Consider the following 20,662-nt stretch of genomic DNA (forward strand, 5'->3'; position numbering starts at 1 on the left):
ACCGAGCGGCTCCTCCGGTACCGAGCGGCTTCCCCGGTACCGAGCGGCTCCTCCGGTACCGAGCGGCGCCCCTGGCACCCAGCGGCGCCCCCGGGACCGTGCGGGGCCCGGAGCGGGGCCGGAGCGGGGCCGGGCTCCCGCCGCTCCCGCCGCCGCCGCCGCCGCCTCCCGCTGCCGCCTCCCGCCCCTTCCCGCCCGGCGGCGACGGGGTTACCATGGAAACGGGCAGCGCCCCGAAACGGGGTCGGGGTTGCCATGGAGATGGGGGGGATCACCCCCCAAAAAAGGGACAGGAAGTGGGGGTGCGGGGGGGGTTAGCACGGGAAGGAGGAAGCGGCACAAAAACGGGCTCGGGGTTACGGGAGGGAGGGGGCATCACCCCAGAATGGGGTCAGGGTTGGGCTGGAGGTGGGGCAGCACCCCAGAATGGGGTCAGGGTTAGCCCAGAGATGGGGCAGCACCCCAAAATGTGCTTCAGGTTACAATACAGAGAGGGCAGCACCCCAAAATAGGGTCAGGGTTGGGCTGGAGGTGGGGCAGCACCCCAAGAGGAGATTGGGATTGCTATAGAGGCAAGGCAGCAGCCCAAAATGGGGTCATGGTTAGCCCAGAGATGGGGCAGCCCCCCAAAATGGGCTTCAGGTTACAATAGAGAGAGGGCAGCACCCCAAAGTGGGGTCAGGGTTAGCTCAGAGATAGGGCAGGACCCCGAAATGGGGTCAGGATTACCATGGAGATTCAAGAATTGCTCCTGGTGTGCCTTTGAGGAGCACAAACATCATCCCCTAAGTCACTGGGGGCAGCCCCAAAGCCTGGGGGGTTCCTGGGAGCCCCCTGCCAGCCATGGGATGTGCCCTCTGAGGGCACCCACAGGGTCCTGGCAGTGCCCTGCAACCTCCTGCTCACAGTTCAGCCAGGGAGATGCCAGCTCAGGGCCAGTGGCACCCACCGTCCTGCGTGGTGGCACACCAGGGCCACCAGAACCTCCCCAGCTGTGTGGGGTGGCACTGCCACACTCACCAGTGCCACAGCCTGAAATCCTGGTTGGGCAGGGGGCAGCACATTTCCCTTTAGCTCCTGCCCTGCAGCCTTGAGACACCAGCACAGACTGCCTGGCCTTGTCCCCATCCTCATCCTCCTCCTTGTCACCATCAGCACACCAAAAACTCCTCAGGGCCTCGGCTGAGCACTCACAAGGGCAGGCTGGTTTTCACACCAGGACACACCTGGGCACACCATGGCACAGGTAGGGCACACCTGGACACACCATGGCACAGACAAGGCACACCTGGGCACACCAGGGCACAAGCAGGGCACACACGAGGCACAAGCAGGGCACAAGCAGGGCACACACGAGGCACAAGCAGGGCCCCGTGTGCAGGCAGGGCACACCTGGACACAGGCAGGACACAGGCAGGGCACATCAGGGCACATCAGGGCACAGGGAGGGCACAGGCAGAGCCCTATGTGCATGCAGAGCACAAGCAGGGCACACACAGAGCACACACAGGGCACAAGCAGGGCCCCATGTGCAGGCAGGGCACAGCCAGGGCACACCAGGGCACAAATGGGCACAGACAGGGCACAAGCAGCCCCAGCCTCCTGCCCACAAATGGCTCTGCTGTTGCTGAGCAGCGCCAGAGCTGCCACCAGCTGCTCTCCCCGGCAGACAGACGGACAGACGGACAGACGGACGGAGGCGCTGGGTGCCGGGCAGGTGCTGCTCCGTGCCGCGGGTGCCACGGGGCACAGGGCGGGCTGTGCCCGGCAGTGCCAGCGCAGCTGGTGCACCTTGTCCCCGGGCACAGGGCACAACGGGCACAGGGCACGGGCACCGCCTGCCCCGCAGGGCACCACAAAGGCCTGGGGGCATTTGGGGGAGGGTACAGGGAGGGGTGGAGAGGGGAACCCCCCCCGGAGCAGCCCCTCCTCACCTTCAACACGCGGCGGAGCAGAAAAGGTGACAAAGGAGGCGCCATCCCCGGTGCCACCCTGCTCCCATTACAAAGTCCCCGTTCACAACTGGGGCGCTCAGAGCCTGAGCTGCTGTCACAACACCCCCAAAACGGACCAGAGAGCAGCAGAACAAAGCCAGGCTGGTTTTGGGGTGTGCAGGGCTTGGCACAGACCCCAACTACATCACTCCACGCGTCCCATCAAACACTGCCGTGCTTCTTTGGGGTGTCCCGGGACGTCCCTGATGGAGGGGACCCTCCTCTCTGTCCCCATCTCCACCTCTCCCCCCTCATTCCCTGCAGCAGGCGGCTCCCAGGGCGGGTTTGGGGGGCTCTTACCTGCAGGGGTGCGGGGTTAGGAAGGGGCTGCAGGGGCTGCAGGGGCTCAGCAGCGTCGGGCTCTGGCTGCTCGGTGACAGGCTGCAAGGCAAGAGGGGCCGGCGGGGGATCAGCGCTGATGGAGGGCGCTGGGGGTGACACCAGAGCGGAGGGGACAGGGCTGGGGACGGGGTCAGGCAGGGAAACTGAGGCAGAGCTCAGAGGGCAGCGGGGACGCTGCGGGGGCTGAGGGTGGGGATACAGCGGGTGCTCCGGTGTGGCTGTCACCGGGGCTGGGGCTGCGGGAGGAAGGACCAGGACCGGCGGCTCGGGGCGGGGATGCCCCGGGATAGGAGCGGAGCCGGGATGGGGCACGGGTGGGGACGGGGAAGCAGCGGGACGGGGGTGGCCCGGGGTCCCGCCGCCCTCCCCCCGTGCCGGTACCGGTGCCGGTACCAGCGAGCCCCGCCCCGGCTCCCACTCACTCCAAGGTCAGCGAGGGGATCTTCAGCCTGTCCCGGCGCGACTTCATCCCGACACCGCCGCCACCACCGCCCCGCTCCCGCTCCCGCTCCCGCTCCGCTCCCGCCGCACCGGCGGCCCCCGCGCTGGGCGGCTCCTCCCGGGGCGGCGGCACCGGCGGCACCGACGGGGAACCCTGCTCGGCCCGCCGGGCCCGGGCCCGCCCCCGCGGCACTGCACGGCACGGCACGGCACGGCACAGTACGGTACGGCACGGCACGGCACGGCACTGCACGGCACGGAACGGAACGGCGCGGAACGGCAGCCCCCGACCCCCGCGCACTCAACCCGGTCCAGCCGCGGCCCCGATCCGGAGCGCTCCCGGCACAGCCCCGGTACAGCCCCGGTGCATCCCCGGTGCATCCCCGGTGCATCCCCGGTACAGCCCCGGTACGGCCCCGGTACAGCCCCAGCCGTGCCGGTATGGCTGCAGTGCATCCCTAACACCGCCCCGGTGCATCCCCAGCCGTGCATCCTCAGCACAGCCCCGGTACAGCCCCGGTACAGCCCCGGCACAGCCCCGGTGCATCCCCGGTACGGCCCCGGTACGGCCCCGGTACGACCCCGGTACAGCCCCGGTGCATCCCCGGTACAGCCCCGGTACGGCCCCGGTACAGCCCCAGCCGTGCCGGTATGGCTGCAGTGCATCCCTAACACCGCCCCGGTGCATCCCCAGCCGTGCATCCCCAGCACAGCCCCGGTACAGCCCCGGTACAGCCCCGGTACGGCCCCGGTGCATTCCCAGCCGTGCATCCCCAGCACAGCCCCGGCACAAACACCCAGGGCAGCTCTGCAGCAGCTCCCACCACAGCCCAGTGTACCCCAGTACACCCCAGGACTGCTCAGAGCGCCCCGACACACCCCAGTACACCCCAGTATACCCCAATATACCCCAATATACTCCAGTACTGCTTAGAACACCCCAATACACCCCAGTACAACCCAATACACCCCAGTACAACCCAGTACACCCCAGCACGCTCCAATAATGCTTAGAACCCCAACACACCTACAGCAGAGCACAAACACCCCAATACACACCAGTTAACCCCAGTACTGCTTAGAGCAGCCCAACACACCCCAGTGTACCCCCAGTACACCCCAGGACCGCTCAGAGCACCCCAACACACCCCAGTACTGCTTAGAACCCCAACACACCTACAGCAGAGCACAAACACCCCAGGACATGCCAGTTATCCCCAGTACATCCCAGTTATCCCCAGTACATCCCAGTTATACCCAGTACACCCCAGTTATCCCCAGTACATGCCAGTTATCCTCAGTACACCCCAGTTATCCCCAGCACATCCCAGTTATCCCCAGTACATCCCAGTTATCCCCAGTACATGCCAGTTATCCCCAGTACATCCCAGTTATCCCCAGCACATCCCAGTTATCCCCAGTACACCCCAGTTATCCCCAGTACATCCCAGTTATCCCCAGTACACCCCAAGAGATGCACAATCAGCTCCCTCCAGCACCAGAGAACGTGATGATGCCACTCCAGATTTGGTGACAAGAAGCCCTGGCGCCATTCAACAGCCATCCCTGCCTGGTGCCACTCACCGGCCGTCCCTGGCGCCCTCCCACAGCACGGTGGCAGCGCTGTGTGCCCAGGTGTGACCCTCCCGGTGACACCACCCCTGCCCCGTGTGGCCCAGCCCGGGACTTACGCTCTTCCTCGGCGGGGCAGGCTCAGCTCCTTCTGCAACGAGACAAGCGCGAGGTGGGGTCAGAATGTGGCCCTGGGTTCCACCTGTCACCCCTGCCACCCACACACACCTGGCAGCACCCAGGGTGCCACCTGCCAGCCCTGCCAGCCACCCCACACACCTGGCAGCACCGCCACTGCCACACAGTGTCACCACAGGATCCATCCCCACTCGCAGTGCCCAGGGTGAGGGTGACAAATCACCCCAAACCAGCACAGGAGGACATCTCCCAGTGTCCCCAGGGCTGCACGGTGCCTGTCCCTTCAGTGGGAGCCAGGATTAACCAGCAGCTGATCCCTGTGAGGACAGCATCAGGGATAGCACCAGGATGGCATCAGGGATGGCATCAGGGATGACATTGGGGCAGCATTGCTGCTCAGCCCTTTGGGATTAAGATTTGGGAGCCCCTTCCCACCCCTCCTGCCATGGGCATGTGGGCACTCAGCCAGGTCCCACAGCTCTGCCCATGGTGAGGGTGCCAAATCACCCCAGGCCAGCACAAGAGGACATTCCCAGTGTCCCCAGGTGCTATGGGCAGGCCCAGGAGTGATGGCACGAGGGTGGTGCAGTGGGAGCAGCACCCATGTGCCCAGCAGGAGCAGCACCCATGTGCCCAGTGCTTCACCCTGTCCCCTCCTCATCCCCCCAGCCCGGGGGGGGAAGCAGCCAGCAGCCCCTGGGTTATTTATTTTTCCAGCCTCTGGGAATATTTCTGGTGAGAGCTGTTTGCTCACAGGTGGTGCAAAGGGCCAAAGGGCAGCTGGGGACAGGAACCCATGGCAGTGCCATCCTCCTGGCGTGCTGGGGACAGGAACCCATGGCAGTGCCATCCTCCTGGCGTGCTGGGGGCAGGAACCCATGGCAGTGCCATCCTCCTGGCATGCTTGGGACAGGAACCCACGCCAGTGCCATCCTCTTGGTGTGCTGGGGACAGGAACCCATGGCAGTGCCATCCTCCCGGTGTGCTTGGGACAGGAACCCATGGCAGTGCCATCCTCTTGGTGTGCTGGGGACAGGAACCCATGGCAGTGCCATCCTCCTGGTGTGCTGGGGACAGGAACCCATGGCAGTGCCATCCTCCTGGCATGCTTGGGACAGGAACCCATGGCAGTGCCATCCTCCTGGTGTGCTGGGGACAGGAACCCACACCAGTGCCATCCTCCTGGCGTGCTTGGGACAGGAACCCATGGCAGTGCCATTGTCCTGGTGTGCTGGGCACAGGAACCCATGGCAGTGCCATCCTCCTGGCGTGCTTGGGACAGGAACCCATGGCAGTGCCATTGTCCTGGTGTGCTGGGCACAGGAACCCATGGCAGTGCCATCCTCCTGGCGTGCTTGGGACAGGAACACACACCAGTGCCATCCTCCTGGTGTGCTGGGGACAGGAACCCATGGCAATGCCATCCTCCAGGTGTGCTTGGGACAGGAACCCACACCAGTGCCATCCTCCTGGTGTGCTGGGGACAGGAACACACACCAGTGCCATCCTTCTGGTGTGCTGGGCACCATCCTGCTCCAGCACTGTCCTCACCCGTGTGCCACCTGTCACCTCACAGAGTGTCACAGGTTCTGCCAGCACACAGCGTGGACAGGCTGATGTGTGCCCTGGCACACCCTGGGATGCAGGGATGTGTGGCAGCAGCAGGTGCTGGTTAATGCCCATCATTGCCCTGCTCCTGTGGGCACCCCTGAGCAGCCCAGACCCATTTTTGGCACAGACACAGGAGCTCCCTGCGGGCTGGAGCTGCTGCCACCCCTGTGGGGGCCCCCAGCAGCACCCACCCACCCCCAAAGCCCGGGCTGGCCGTGCCCCATCCTCTGCCCACGCCACGCAGCCCCTGTGGATGGAAATCCCGGGATTGGGGCGCGCTGTACGCAGTGATGCAGCAGCACTGCCATGGCAACGGGTGACATCATGCCTGGGTGCACAGGGACGCGGCAGCCCCGGGGCCCACGGGTGCATGTCAGCCCTGGGGTGCCATGGGGCACCTCTGTGGGTGCCCTGTGCGATGGGGACAGCGACAGGGTGGCGGTGTCCCTGTGCACCCAGCACAGGCTGACCCAGGCCTGGGCAGGGGGAGGGGATTTGGGGTCTTTACAAGGAAGGGGAGCCCCCAGCAGCCTCAGCCGGCCCTGCTGTCACCCAGCCTGGTCCCCAGCCAGCCCTGGAGCTGTGCCACAGGCCACCGGCCCCTGGGCAGGGCAGGGGGCAGAGGGGGGGCACGCTGGGGGTTTCACTGCTCAGACGGAGCAGTGGGACAGGGGACTGTCCCCAGCCTCACCCACAGCCATCTCTGGGTGCCAGAGCTCAGAGAGCCCAATATCCCTCACTGCCAGGGGCTCTCTGGCCGCTCTGTGTCCCCAGGGACACCCAGAGCATCCCCTGGTGGCCCTGAGGGCCCCTGAGGGGGAAATGTCACAGAACCAGCACCCACAGGGTGCCCCACACGCCAGCACTGCCCAGCACTGTGCCTGTCCCTTCCGTGGGAGCCAGGATTAACCAGCAGCTGATCCCTGCGAGGGCAACACCAGGGACAGCGCCAGGATGGCATCAGGGATGGCAGTGGGGATGGCATAGGGACAGCACCAGGATGGCATCAGGGATGGCAGTGGGGATGGCATAGGGACAGCATCGGGGATGGCATCAGGGATGGCAGTGGGGAGGGCATAGGGACAGCACCAGGGAGGGCATTGGGGCAGCACTGGGGATGGCATCAGGGACAGCATCAGGGACGGCATAGGGACAGCATCGGGGATGGCATTGGGGCAGCATCAAGGATGGCATTGGGGCAGCATTGGGGCAGCGTTGGGGCAGCATCAAGGATGGCATTGGGGCAGCATTGGGGCAGCATTGGGGCAGCATTGGGGCAGCGTTGGGGCAGCATTGCTGCTCAGCCCCTGGTGGGACCCCCTTCCCACCCCTCCTGTGGGCACTCGGCCGGGTCCCACGGCTCTGCCCTTCCCGGGACTGCCAGGAGCGACACTCAGAGCCCCGAGCCCCGCAGCCCAGGGCCGTGGCTCTGTGCAGGGCAGCCGCGGGGAGGCAGCTGCCGCCCTCGGCTCCCTCTCCCCCAGCGGAGCGCAGCTGCCCGCGGAGCTGCCAGCTCGGATGAAGGCAGCGCCGTGCCATCCTCCAAGCGCGCCGACAGCTCCGCCCGGGCCCCCCGGATACTGCAGATGGGGATGGAGGCGTCAGGTCAGCCGGAAAATCCGGCTCAGCGCTCGGCTCTGCCAGCCGGGGGTGCCCGGTCATCGTCACCCTCCGAGCGTGGCAGCGAGCGCCGGGCACGCTGCGGGATGGGCAGGAGGGTGGGCAGGAGGGTGGGCGTCCCTCTGCCTGAGGGAATGCCAGGCAAGAGAGGGGCTCAGAGAGGGGCTGGCACAGCCGTTGGGCATCGGGAGGGAGCCCCCACACATCGGGTACCCCTCACCCACATCCCACGGCACAGCCGGGGCTCAGACCCTGCCCGGCTCCTGTCCCTGTCCCACACCGCTCACACGCAGCACCCACCTGTCACCCACAGCCCCACGCAGAGAGCCCCCCACTCCTGTCACTCCTGCAGAGCGCCCAGCTCCCAGCGGCAGCACCCAGCCCTGGCACACGCACAGCACCCGCAGCACCCACCCTGGGCACACGCACAGCACCCACAGCACCCACCCTGGGCACACGCACAGCACCCACCCCTGGCACACGCACAGCACCCACCCCGGGCACACGCACAGCACCCGCAGCACCCACCTTTGCACACCTTTGCAGCTCAGACGGGGGCTTCACACTCACCCTGAGCACCCACAGCTCCCCTCCGGCACCCACCCACCCGCGGAGCGCCCACCTCCCAACTTAGAGCGCCCACCCCTCGCAGAGCCGCATCCGGAACACCCCCGTGTCACCCCCAGCACCCACCCCCGATCCCCAGCACCCACCCCTCACCCGCAGCACCCACCCCTCACCCGCAGCACCCCCGTGCCACCCGCAGCCCCCGCCCCCCGCGCCCCCGCGGCGCCCACCCCTCTCATTCCCGCGCCCCCGGCCCCGGTTCACCGCGGGCTCCCCGCGCTCGCTCCCGCCGCCCCCGCCCGCTCTGCCGGTGCCCGGTGCTCACCTGGAGGCCCCGGCGCCGCAGGATGCTGGGCTCGTCCATCCCGAGCCGCCGCCGCCGCCGCCTCCCGCTGCGCCCGCTCCGCCCGGTGCGCCCGGTCCGCCCCGCCGGTGCGCCCGGGGCGCCGCCCAGCGGCAACGCCGCGTCACCGGACACGCATCAGCGCCGAGCGCGGGCTGGCACGGCACGGCACGGCACGGCACGGGGCTGGCATAGCATGGCATGGGGCTGGCACGGCACGGCACGGCTCGGCTCGGGGCTGGCACGGCATAGGGCTGGCATAGCAGGGACTTGGCACGACACGGCACGGCTCGGGGCTGGCACGGCACAACATAGGGCCGGCATGGCACGGCTCAGAGCTGGCATAGCAAAGGGCTGGCACGGCACGGCTCGGGGCTGGCATAGCATGGCATGGAGCTGGCACGGCACAGCACAGGGCTGGCACGGCATGGCTCGGGGATGGCACGGCATAGGGCTGGCATAGCAGGAACTTAGCACGGCACGGCTCGGGGCTGGCATAGCACGGGGCTGGCACAGCACAGCTCGGGGCTGGCACGGCACAGCATAGGGCTGGCACGGCACGGCTCGGGGCTGGCATAGCAAAGGGCTGGCACGGCACGGCTCAGGGCTGACACGGCTCGTGGCTGGCATAGCATGGCATGGGGTTGGCACAGCACGACTCGGGGATGGCACAGCACTCAGCTGGCATGGCACGGCTCGCGACTGACATGGCATGGGGCTGCCATGGCACAGTTCGAGGTTAACATGGCGTGGGGCTGGCACAGCATGGCATGGGGTTGGCACAGCACGACTGGGGGATGACACAGCACTCAGCTGGCACGGCACGGCTCGCGACTGACATGGCATGGGGCTGACATGGCTCGGGGTTAACATGGCATGGGGATGGCACAGCAATACTTGGGGATGGCACAGCACTCGGCTGGCATAGTATGGCATGGGGCTGGCACGACATAGGGCTGGCATGGGGCTGGCATAGCATGAGGCTGGCAGAGCACGGCTCAGGGCTGGCGTGGCATGGGGCTGGCACGGTACAGCATGGGGCTGGCACAGTACAGAGCTGGCATGGCATGGCACGGCACTGACACAAAATGGGGCTGGCACAACACAGCATGGGGCTAACATGGCATGGGGCTGGCATGATACAGCATGGGGCTGGCCCAGCTGGGGCCAGAGCAACACAGCATGAAGTGGCACAGCACAGCAGGGGGCTGGCACGGCATGGCATGGGGCTGGCATGGCCTGGAGATGGCACAGCATGGGGCTGGCATGGCCTGGAGATGGCACAGCATGCCATGAGACCCACATGGCCCAGGGCTGGAATGACACAGCACAACATCAGACAGGAAGGCACGAGGCTGACATGGCATGGGGCTGAAATGGCACAGGGCTGGCACAACATGGGGCTGGCACTGCATAAAGCACAGGGCTGGCATGGCATGGGCCTGGCACGGCATGGCAGGGTGTGGGGCTGGCAGGGCATGGTGCATCCTGGGTTTAGCACAGTCTGCCTGCTTCGGTACAGCCCAGTGTGGCACAGTCTGGCACGGCATGGCACAGTACAGCACATCGTGGTGTTGGCAAAGGCTGGCACAGTCTGCCTGCCTCACCACATCCTGGCACCGCAGACTCTGCCACGTCATGGCACGGCCCAGCACAGCACGGGAGAACCCAGGCCTGGCACAGCCTTTTCTGCTTGACACAGCCCAGCACAACAGCTCTGGCACACAGATCATGGCCTGGAGCTGGCACAGCCTGCCTGGCATGGTACAGCCCAGCGTGGCACGGCCTGGGGCTGGCACAGCAGGGATGGGGTTGGCACCTTGATGTGGCCCAGCCCAGGTCAGCTCTGGTTACCACAGAGCAGCACAGAGCGTGTGGCCTGGGGCAGCACTGCATGGCACAGCATGGTCCTGCATGGCATAGCTTGGCATGGCACAGCCGGGCACAGCCCAGCTTGCTGTGTACCCCCACCCGGGGCAGGACAGGGGGGCACACACAGGGAGGGCACACGGAGGTGCCAGGGGACCCTGTGTGCCCCCATCCCAGGGCAGGACAGGGGGCACACAGAGGTGCCAGGGGATCCTGTGTGCCCCCATCCCAGGGCAGGACAGGGGGCACACGGAGGTGCCAGGGGACCCTGTGTGCCCCACCCGGGGCAGGGGCACACACAAAGAGGGCACACGGACGTGCCAGGGCACCCTGTGTGCCCCCATCCCAGGGCAAGGGCACACACAAGGAGGGCACACGGAGGTGCCAGGGGACCCTGTGTGCCCCCACCCAGGGCAGGATGGGGCACAAACACAAAGGGGGCACACGGAGGTGCCAGGGGATCCCGTGTGCCCCCATCCCAGGGCAAGGGCACACACAAGGAGGGCACATGGAGGTGCCAGGGGATCCTGTGTGCCCCCATCCCAGGGCAGGACAGAGGGCACATGGAGGTGCCAGGGGATCCTGTGTGCCCCCACCCGGGGCAGGATGGGGCACAAACACAAAGGGGGCACACGGAGGTGCCAGGGGATCCCGTGTGCCCCCATCCCAGGGCAAGGGCACACACAAGGAGGGCACACGGAGGTGCCAGGGGATCCCGTGTGCCCCCATCCCAGGTAGGACAGGGGGGCACACACAAGGAAGGCACACGGAGGTGCCAGGGCACCCTGTGTGCCCCACCGCGGCCGTGCCCACGCTGTCCCAGCTCAGGGACACTCCGGCCCCGGGCAGGGCCGCACAAGGAGCCGCTTTCTGCGGGAACAAGGGCACTCTGTGCCCGGCCCTCGGTGCCACCCGGCTCTGCCACCCGGGTCACCCGCCCGTCACACGGCCCCGCTGCCACCTCCTGCTCACTGCGCCTTTGTTCTCCCAGTGGGCACAAACACAACAAACACCCCAAAAATAAAAAACCACAGAGAATCCCAACATGGGGATTCACCCCATTACGGGCAGAGCAGCATGTGAAAAATGCATGGATTTTAAAATTTGCTTTTTGCAAATATTAAGATGAATATTATATGGGTTGTGTTAGAAATTGATGCTGTGTTAATTCTCTTTAGCGTGGTAAATATAGTTTTAGGTTATTAAAAATGTTAAAATAGAAACAATGCTGTGTAGGATGTTTTTTTTTCAAGAAAGGACTCGCAGCAAGATAGCAGCCACAGGACGCCTGAATCTTTCAGAGAATCCCAGCCTGGAGATTCACCCCGTTACAGGCAGAGCACCATGTCAAAAATGTGTATTTTATGATTGGCTTTTGGCAAATATTCAAATGAATATTATATGTGCTGTGTTAGAAAGTGATGCTGTATTAATTCTCTTAAGTAGTGTGGTAAATATGGTTTTAGGTTGTAAAAAATGTATAAAATTTGTATAAAATGTATAACCTATAATGTATAAAAAGTGTATAAAATGTATAGCCTAAAAATTTTAGGTTATAAAAAATAGAAATTATGCTATGTAGGATGCTTTTTTAAAGAAGGGACTCACGGCAAGATAGCAGCCACAGGACACCTGAATCTTTCAGAGAATCCCAGCCTGGAGATTCACCCCGTTACAGGCAGAGCACCATGTCAAAAATGTGTATTTTATGATTGGCTTTTGGCAAATATTCAAATGAATATTATATGTGCTGTGTTAGAAAGTGATGCTGTATTAATTCTCTTAAGTAGTGTGGTAAATATGGTTTTAGGTTGTAAAAAATGTATTAAAAATGTATAAAATTTGTATAAAATGTATAACCTAATGTATAACCTATAATGTACAAAAATGTATAAAAAATGTATAAAATTTGTATTAAATGTATAACCTATAATGTATTAAAAAATGTATAAAATGTATAACCTAAAAATTTTAGGTTATAAAAAATAGAAATTATGCTATGTAGGATGCTTTTTTAAAGAAGGGACTCACAGCGAGATGGCAGCCACAGGACACCTGAATCTTTCAGAGAAAGAGAATTTATTGCTCTCTTATCAGAAAAAAAAGAACTTCTTCCTGCCTCGAGGGCGCTGTTGGGATTCAGAGGAAGAAGTTGACACTGACCAGACAGAATCCTGTGTTTGAATGGAATTTATGCATCATGTATGAGCTGTATGAATATGCAACAGGCTGTTGTTTTTAAGGGTCAATCCTTTGTTAACGGGTGCCCAGAAAAAGGTACCCGGGCATCCATAACTCTTTGTTCTTATTGTCTCATATTGTCCTAATTCAATTTATCCAAATTATTATTACTCCAATTATATTCCTCTTTTTATAACCATTTTATCACTATGAAACTTTTAAATTTTTAAAAACCAGCGATCGGCGGTTTTCACAGACAGAAACACTCTGCGTGCAAGAAAAGAAAACGAAAAACACAAAAAACCAACCCAAAACCCCCAAGACTCATCTTTCGCTTACCTTGCGCTTCTGGCACGTGGTGCGGCCGGGCTGGCCCCATCCCGGCAGCCCCAAAAAGGGGGATATTTCGGTCGCTTTCTCTTTTGGTTTTGCTAAAAGTGGGGCATGCACTCACGCCTAGGACTCTGCCCCGCCTGGGAACGGCGCGGACCCGGCAGAAGAGGAAACGCCAAGGACGGGAAGGAGCGCTGAGCACCGGGGCTGTGGCACGGCCGAGGGTACGGGGGCACCGGGGAGCCGGGAAGGGCAGCGGAGCCCCGGAGCCGGTGTGGGCACAGCCGTGATCCGGTGTGGCACAGCCCGGATCCGGTGTGGCACAGCCCCGGTGTGGCACAGCCGTGATCCGGTGTGGCACAGCCCCGGTGTGGCACAGCCGTGATCCGGTGTGGCACAGCCCCGGTGTGGCACAGCCCCGGTGTGGCACAGCCGCGATCCGGTGTGGCACATCTCGGTGTGGCACAGCCCCGATCCGGTGTGGCACAGCCGTGGTGTGGCACAGCCCCGGTGTGGCACAGGCGGACCCGGTGTGGCACAGCCCCGGTGTGGCACAGCCCCGGTGTGGCACAGCCCGGAGCCGGTGTGGCACAGCCTCGGTGTGGCACAGCCCCGGTGTGGCACAGCCCCGGTGTGGCACAGCCCGGAGCCGGTGTGGCACAGCCCGGTGTGGCACAGCCCGGTGTGGCACAGCCCCGCTCGGTGGGCGATGCTGAGTTGGCTGCTGGCGGCGCTGGTGCAGGGTAAGTGCTCCTGCGGTGCTGGGAGATGAGAGATAACTTCAGAAGACTTTCAATGAATGATTCGGGGGCGATAAGACCTGGGGAGCTCCCAGAGAGAGAGATGGAGATATTCACCCAAAACCACAGAGATGGAGTAAAGATGGTGAATCCCCAATGGGGCGAGTGGCACCGGCCAGTGCCCCATCACCGGGGAGGGGGAGCACGGGGGGCTTGGGGTAAAAATCGCTGCTTTTGCTGCTTTAATTCCCAATTTGAGCACCACGGGCAAAGCCACGCCGCTGCTCCCCTCCGTGCACGGATGGAGTTGGGATGCAGGAGCCTCCAGGCACTGCCCTGCCCCGCAGGCACCCTGGCAGCCCGCGACGTCTCCTGCTGGAAGAAATGCAACACCTCCAAGCCCTTCCACTGCTCCTGGCCGCCCCTCGGCCCCGCCGGCAGCGCCTCCTACATCCTGAACCTCTGGTGAGTGAGCGGCGGGCAGGGGCAGCGCAAGGGGGGAGCCCCGGGTGCCACCCTGTGCCCACCCTGTGCCCACCCTGTCCCCAGCTTTGAGAAGCACGGCCAGTGCAGGCGGTTTGAGGCGGGCACGGCCACCAGCTACATCCTCTCGAGGAACCAAGTGTACATCTTTGATAACACCACGGCCTGGGTGGAGGCACGATGGGGGAACCAGGTCCGCAGGACCCCCAACCGCACCCTGCACCTCAACGAGGCAGGTGAGTGCCCCAGGGGCAGGGCTGGCAGCCAGTGCTGGCACCGAAAACTGCCAAAACCACCCAAAACCGCCTCATCTTTCCAGTCAAACTGGACCCACCCACCGGGATGTCCTTCTCCAAGAGCGGCGGCCAGCTGAGGGTGAGGGTGCCACAGCCACAGTGTGACAGCCTGAAGCAGCCACCACAGCACGAGGCTCGCTTCTGCAGGGTGGGAGACAGCAGCTGGACACAGGTAAAATGCTGTTTGCTGGGGCTGGCACGGGCTGACAGCACAGCCAGGAGCATCACAGCAGCACGGGGAGTGTGGGGGCTCAGTGATGTCACTGTGCCCCCCCAGACCCAGCTGTGGCCCATCTGCTTCCCTGGGTTATCAGCTCTGCCTGGCCATGGGATCCTGCTGCTGCCCATAACAGGATTCTCAGGGATTACACAGGCAAAACCCCAGATTATAGAAATGACGACAATGGATCAAATCCAGATGCTTGTCCCCGTGAAGCTGTCACAGCTGGGACCCCTCATCCCTCTCAGCTGCTCCCAGGATTGAGGGGACCCTGTCCCCTGCACTGTTTGGCTCTCCCAGCCCCTGGGGTGTTTGGGGATCACAGGGCAGCACTGATGCCCCAGTAAAGTACTGGTTTTACTGGGAGGGTGTCTCCATGCCTGGTTCTCTCTGCAGGTGGCATGTGAGACAGTGAGGGTGACAACTACAGAAAACTCAGGTTGGTTTATCCTGTGGGGTTGCTGGGGACAAGCATCCCCTGGGGGTGTTACCAGCAGCCTGTGAAGGGCAAAATTTGGGGAAAGGAGGGTTCAGCTGACCCTGCCACCCCTCTCTAGTGACCTGTGCCCTGGGGGTCAATGGCACCTTCGTGGTCCAGCTGCGGCACAAGCCTCCCCACTGGAGCAGCTCCTGGAGCGACTGGAGCAGCAACATCTCTGAGGGTGAGGAGGAGGAGGAGGAGGAGAGGAGCTTGGTGGGATCCCAGCAGCTCCCAGAAATGCTGGTGGCTCAGTCAGGCCTGTTCCTCCTGCAGCAATCCTGAGGAGGCCGGAGCTGAGCCATCAGCTGGGCAAGCTGGGCACAGACGGGCAGCGGGCGCTGAGGCTGAGCTGGCAGGTACAGCAGCATCTCTGGGGGCTCTCCTGGGTGCCCCCCACCATTTCACCGGCCGAGCCACCCCCTTTTCCTCCCCAGCCAGTCCTCGTGGAGCACAAGGACGTCACCTACAAGCTGGACATCACCATGGTGGCGTGTGGCTGTGCGGAGCCCATGGAGGAAGTGAAGCTGGGCGGGGAGGTGACCGAGCACAACCTCACCCTCTCCGGGGCCGAGTACCGGATCCTGCTGACCGCCACCAGCGCCGCGGGGCACGGGCCAGCCCGGCAGCTCCGTGTGCCCGCAGGGCAGAGCGCAGGTACGGAGATGCTGAGCTCCCCCTGAGCAGCCCTCAGCGCGTTGCTTTTTCCCCGACTGAAGTAAACAGGGCGGGAGAATCCTTCTCCTTTTTAATGCCTCTGTTAGAAGTGATCAGCTTTAGGTTGGGAGGGTCAGCGGGTCCACAGCTTCTCTGTCAGCGCTGCCAGGAGTGGTTCGGAGGAGAAATGTGCAGCTCTGTTCACTAACGAGCAGAGCTGGGAGTCACATCCTCACAAGAACAGTGGGGATAAACCCCATGTTACAACTTTTTAATGTTGTAGTCTCGGGGTCTTGGTTCCAGCTGAGGTCTTTGCTCAGGGCGAGGGGCAACAAAGGGTCTCAGCATCTCTGCAGGCTCGGTACTTTGTTTTTCACGTCCAGACATCACTCTGATCTCTTAATTCTGTGTTGGCTCGTTGTTTTTGGGGTCTTTTCGGTAAGTTTGGTGGGGTGGCTTCCCATGGCGTGCTGGTCTCGAGGTTATTTTGCATCCTCTCTGATGCCCCCACCATGTCCCCTCCTCTCACTGTTTGGAGAGAAGGGCCATCAACTTAGATTTAGGCAGGCCTATACTGAAACAAAAGGAGCAATTAACGAAAACGACCGGTGATTACAATAATAAACAGGTAGAACTGCACCTTGGCAGTAACTGGTTTAACTGGTTCACTCTGCAACCTTTAAAAAAAAAAAAAAAATTGGCAGATTTTTTACTTATAACACCAACTTCCCCGAATATCCCCCGTTTCATCCCGGATTGTTGTATTGCGCTAAATAATAAATAACGTGGCTCTCATCACCAGATCTCAGCTTCAAGGAGATCAGTGTGGCCGGCAGCGCCGTGACCGCGCACTGGGAAGCGCCGGTGCCTGGTGAGGCTTTCTGCTTCGAGCAGCAGACCCTGCCAGAGCCCCCGGGACAGGGAGTCTGCATCCCGCAGGAATTCCCTGCCAACAGCACCCACGTGCAGGAAGGCAAGGCAGCACCCCAAGAGCTCGCTGTCCCCTCCAGCTGGGGTCAGAGGGTCTAAGGAGCATCCCCGGTTCCTCCAGGAGCGCTGGGAGAGCAGGGATGTCACCGCCTGGCTGTGCACGGCTGGGACTCGGAGCGGGGCTGGGCCACCTTCGCTTTGTGGCACCACTACAGCGGCAACGGTGAGTGTGGAGAACGGGCATCTGGGCAGGGAGCATCTGGGCACGGGGCATCCAAACACGGGGCATCCAAACATGGGGCATCCAAACATGGGGCATCCCAGCATGGAGCATCTGGGCAGGGAGCATCCGGGCATGGGACATCCAAACATGGGGCATCCAAACATGGGGCATCCAAACACGGGGCATCCGAGCACGGGGCATCCAAGCATGCGGCATCCTGGCATGGGGCGTCCAGGCATGGAGCATCCTGGGCATGGGGCATTCCAGCATGGGGCATCCGGCGTGGGGCATCCAAACACGGGCATCCAAACATGGGGCATCCGAGCATGGGGCATCTGGGCAGGGAGCAAACGGGCACAGGGCATCCAAACACAGGGCATCCCAGCATGGAGCATCCAAACACGGGGCATCCAAGCATGTGGCATCCTGGCATGGGGTGTCCAGGCTTGGAGCATCTGGGCATGGGGCTTCCAAGCATGGGGCTTCCAAGCATGGGGCATCCAAGCATGGGGCATCCCGGGTATGGAGCATCCGAGCACAGAGCACCCAAACATGGGCCATCGGAGCACGGGGCATCCAAACACGGGGCATCCGAGCATCAGGCATCCAAGCATGGAGCATCCTGGCACGGGGCATCTGAGCACGGAGCATCCCGGGCATGGAGCATCCCAGCATGGATCCTCCCGGCACAGGGCATCCGAATATGGGGCCTCCAAACACGGAGCATCCCAGCACGGAGCATCCCAGCACGGAGGCATCTGCACCCGGCTGCACTCCAGAAGGAGCGGTCCCAAAATAATCCCCACAATAACCATCCTCAAAAATGTAGGGGTTTTTTTTGCCCACAGATTCGCTGGATGTGCCCTTCAACATCAGCACGGGGGACAGCGAGGCTGTGCTCCACTGGGAGCCGTCCCCACGGGCCGCCTGCCCCGGCGCCCTGGCCAAGTATCTCATCTGCCATGTGGCTGAAGGGGACAATGTGACCTGTGAGTGGCACCCCGCCATCCCCCGGGGCAGGAGGAGGTGCCAGACTGCCCCACATTGGGTTTTGTTTGCCCAGACAGTGAAGTGGAGGCCACGGCGTCGAACTACACCCTCCAAAACCTCCAGCCTGGCACAGGCTACAGGGTGGGGGTTTGGGAGGTGACAGAGGACAGCGAGAGCGCCTGCAGGGCCTGGTGGCCCTTCCAGACCAGGGTGCTGGGTAATGGCTGAGACCTCATCCCCTCCCCACTCCCCATGGGGTGCTCATCATCACCCCAAAACATCTTCTGTGTCCCTGTGGGGGCAGGAATGCCACCACCCAGCCATCCCCACCCTCAGGTCCCCAGGGAGCACCGTGGAGAGGCAACCTGAGCTACCTGGGCATCTGGCTCGGTGTCCCCGCTGCAGCTGCCATCTACCACCTGAGCAAAAGGAGGTGACAGAGTCCCCTTGTCCCCACAGCCACCCCCAGCATCACCCACCCCCTCACCAACCGCTCCCTCCCCAGGGCTCGCCGCCTCCTCTTCCCACCCCTTCCCAAGCCCGTGGGCACCAAAGCCACGCAGTTCTCGGCCGAACAGGTGAGATGGGCCAGGTGAGGTGGGAGGTGCAGGAAGGGGCAGATCCCACATCCCCAAACACCCATGCACAGCCCTGGCATGGGATGTCCCAGCCCAAACCCACCCAACCCTCAGGGCCAGCCCCGGACCGGCCTCCTGGAGCCCTCGGAGAGGTTCAGCCCAGCCGAGCTGCTGCTGATGGAGCAGAATCCCAGCGAGGAGAGGACTGACACGGGCAGCCAGAGCGCGGTGCCACCCCCTGACGTGTCACAGCCCGGCCCCGCGGTGGAAAAGCCGGTGACGGTGGTGATGTCCCCTCTGGGATGTGGGGAGGAGCTGCCCTTCGCTTACCGCAGGCAGGAGTTGCTGAGCCCGGTGGGATCTGCCCCCTCCAGCAGCAACGGCAGCACCGGGCACCCACCTGGAGAGGAGGAGGAGGAGGAAGAAGAGGGAAGGCAGGAGCTGCATCAGCCACTGGTCCCCATTGCCCTGCTCATCTCCGACAAGCCCATCATCATCAGGTGTTGAAGACTGCATGGCAAGATGTTTTCCATTACCATCTGTATGCAGATTATCTTTGTCAAGTGGGCAGTTTGCCTTTGAGTGACCACAATCACACCTCTCCCTCGAGGGGACATCTGCTGATAACAGCTATTGAATGTCACTGCATGGCTGATAAGAACTACAGCATCCCATTGGGAGATGTGAGCCCAGTGGGAGGAGCCAAGCATTCCTGCCTGGATATAATCTGGAGATTCTGGAACACCAGCACGGCTTCTCCACTGGATTCCCCAGAGGAACAGCAGCTGCCTCTTCTTCCACTGGAGCTTCAGAGGCAGAGACTGCACCTTTCTACAGGATCCTTGCTCCAGCAGAGCCACCCCTGACACTGCAGGAGGGCTGAGCCACAATTCCAATGGGACTGCTGCCAACAGCCTGACCCACAGGGTGTCAGGTTGAGTTCTGACTCTGTCAGTGTTGTTCTAGTGTACTGCATTGTTTATTTTATCCTTTTTTTTTTTTTCCTTTCCCTATTAAAGAACTGTTATTTCCTGCTCCCATATTTTTGCCTGAGAGCCACTTAATTTAAAATTTACAGCAATTTGGAGGGGTGGGGAGGATTTACATTCTCCATTTCAGGGGAAGCTCCTGCCTTCCTTAGCAGACTCCTGTCTTTCCAAACCAAGACATCAGGGATGAGGAAGGATGGGATCCCCGGCCAGAGGAGGTGCCACGGCCATTGGGAGGCTGGAGCAGCGGGGACAGGCACGGGGCGATCCCTGCAGTGCTGAGTGTCTGTGTGGGACACTGAGGGGCCAGGCCAGGGTGGCACCAGCACTTCCAGGGGGCTTTTTGGTTTCCAGGGCACAGAAGGTGATGCCTCTGGATGCAGCGTTGCACCAGGACTGGTTTTTGCCTCGTAATTCCCAGTGTCAACCTTTCAGTGGTGATAAAACCTGAGCGAAGGTTTGGCTGCAGAGTCTGGCCAGGACTGAGGGTATTCCATGTCTGGATTGGGAGGAGAGTCAGAACTTCATCCCAGGTGGCTGCTGCCTCTGGAACCAGCATCTTGGTGGGGATGCAAAAAAATCCAGCACTAAACACCAGCTAAAAAACTCCCCAAAAAATAAAAACAAAAAAAAAACAAACAAACAAACACAAAAAACCACCCCGCAAAAAAATAACTGGAAAAAAAAAACGCAGAAAAAAATTAAATACAAACATTAAAAAATTAAAATACCTGCACCAAACAGCAGGGCTGAGATGGTTTTTCCTCGCCTGACCCCAGCAGATTACAGCAAGGATTTAGAGCCGGGGTTCATTGCATGGGGCTGGGGAGGACAAGCCAGGCAGCCAGGATGGGGGAGATCCATGGGGGCCCCCCAAACCCCTTCCCGTGGGGCCACGCCACCCCCTGGGGCCTTATCTGGGACAGAAAGGAGATGAAAAGCGATCTGTGGTTTGCTGTGCCTGGCGTGGCGGTGTTTACTTGCTGACAGAGCAAAAGAAAAAAATGTTCAGAACCCAAGAGCGCCGTGGGTTTGGTAACACGGGGAACTCCAGGCGCACAGTGTGG

The 20,662-nt window shown here is 61.8% G+C and overlaps 2 protein-coding genes across 2 annotated transcripts in view; one reads left to right on the forward strand and one right to left on the reverse strand.

The window, feature by feature from the left end:
- MAST3 (microtubule associated serine/threonine kinase 3) overlaps window positions 1-8,683 on the reverse strand; it is a 35,680-nt gene extending 26,997 nt beyond the window's left edge. Inside the window, exons 1-2 of the mRNA XM_063160908.1 lie at window positions 8,611-8,683; window positions 4,469-4,500 (exon numbers count right to left, since the gene is read on the reverse strand). Of these exons, the coding sequence (XP_063016978.1) occupies window positions 4,469-4,500; window positions 8,611-8,649 (71 nt within the window). The 5' untranslated portion in view covers window positions 8,650-8,683. The remainder of the gene's footprint in view (window positions 1-4,468; window positions 4,501-8,610) is intronic.
- A 5,011-nt stretch (window positions 8,684-13,694) lies between these two features.
- Window positions 13,695-19,651, forward strand: IL12RB1 (interleukin 12 receptor subunit beta 1). The gene is made up of 14 exons (XM_063160934.1): window positions 13,695-14,216; window positions 14,301-14,470; window positions 14,554-14,702; window positions 15,147-15,189; window positions 15,308-15,412; window positions 15,505-15,587; window positions 15,666-15,885; window positions 16,688-16,858; window positions 16,937-17,038; window positions 17,887-18,027; window positions 18,102-18,245; window positions 18,365-18,461; window positions 18,534-18,606; window positions 18,721-19,651. Exons 1-14 carry the CDS (start codon window positions 13,780-13,782, stop codon window positions 19,111-19,113), a joined length of 2,328 nt encoding a protein of 775 aa, XP_063017004.1. The 5' UTR covers window positions 13,695-13,779; the 3' UTR covers window positions 19,114-19,651.
- The last annotated feature ends 1,011 nt before the right edge of the window (window positions 19,652-20,662 follow it).

This window comes from Melospiza melodia, chromosome 7 (assembly GCF_035770615.1).
Source record: "Melospiza melodia melodia isolate bMelMel2 chromosome 7, bMelMel2.pri, whole genome shotgun sequence".
Taxonomy (NCBI): Eukaryota; Metazoa; Chordata; class Aves; order Passeriformes; family Passerellidae; genus Melospiza; species Melospiza melodia.

Bases quoted from the DNA above. Each gene is read 5' to 3' on its own strand.
- IL12RB1 (XM_063160934.1), top strand. From the start codon at position 13,780: ATGAGAGATAACTTCAGAAGACTTTCAATGAATGATTCGGGGGCGATA. The intron at 14,703-15,146 runs GTAAAATGCTGT...TTCTCTCTGCAG, and splicing joins GAGACAGCAGCTGGACACAG to GTGGCATGTGAGACAGTGAG. The intron at 18,607-18,720 runs GTGAGATGGGCC...CCCAACCCTCAG, and splicing joins CGCAGTTCTCGGCCGAACAG to GGCCAGCCCCGGACCGGCCT.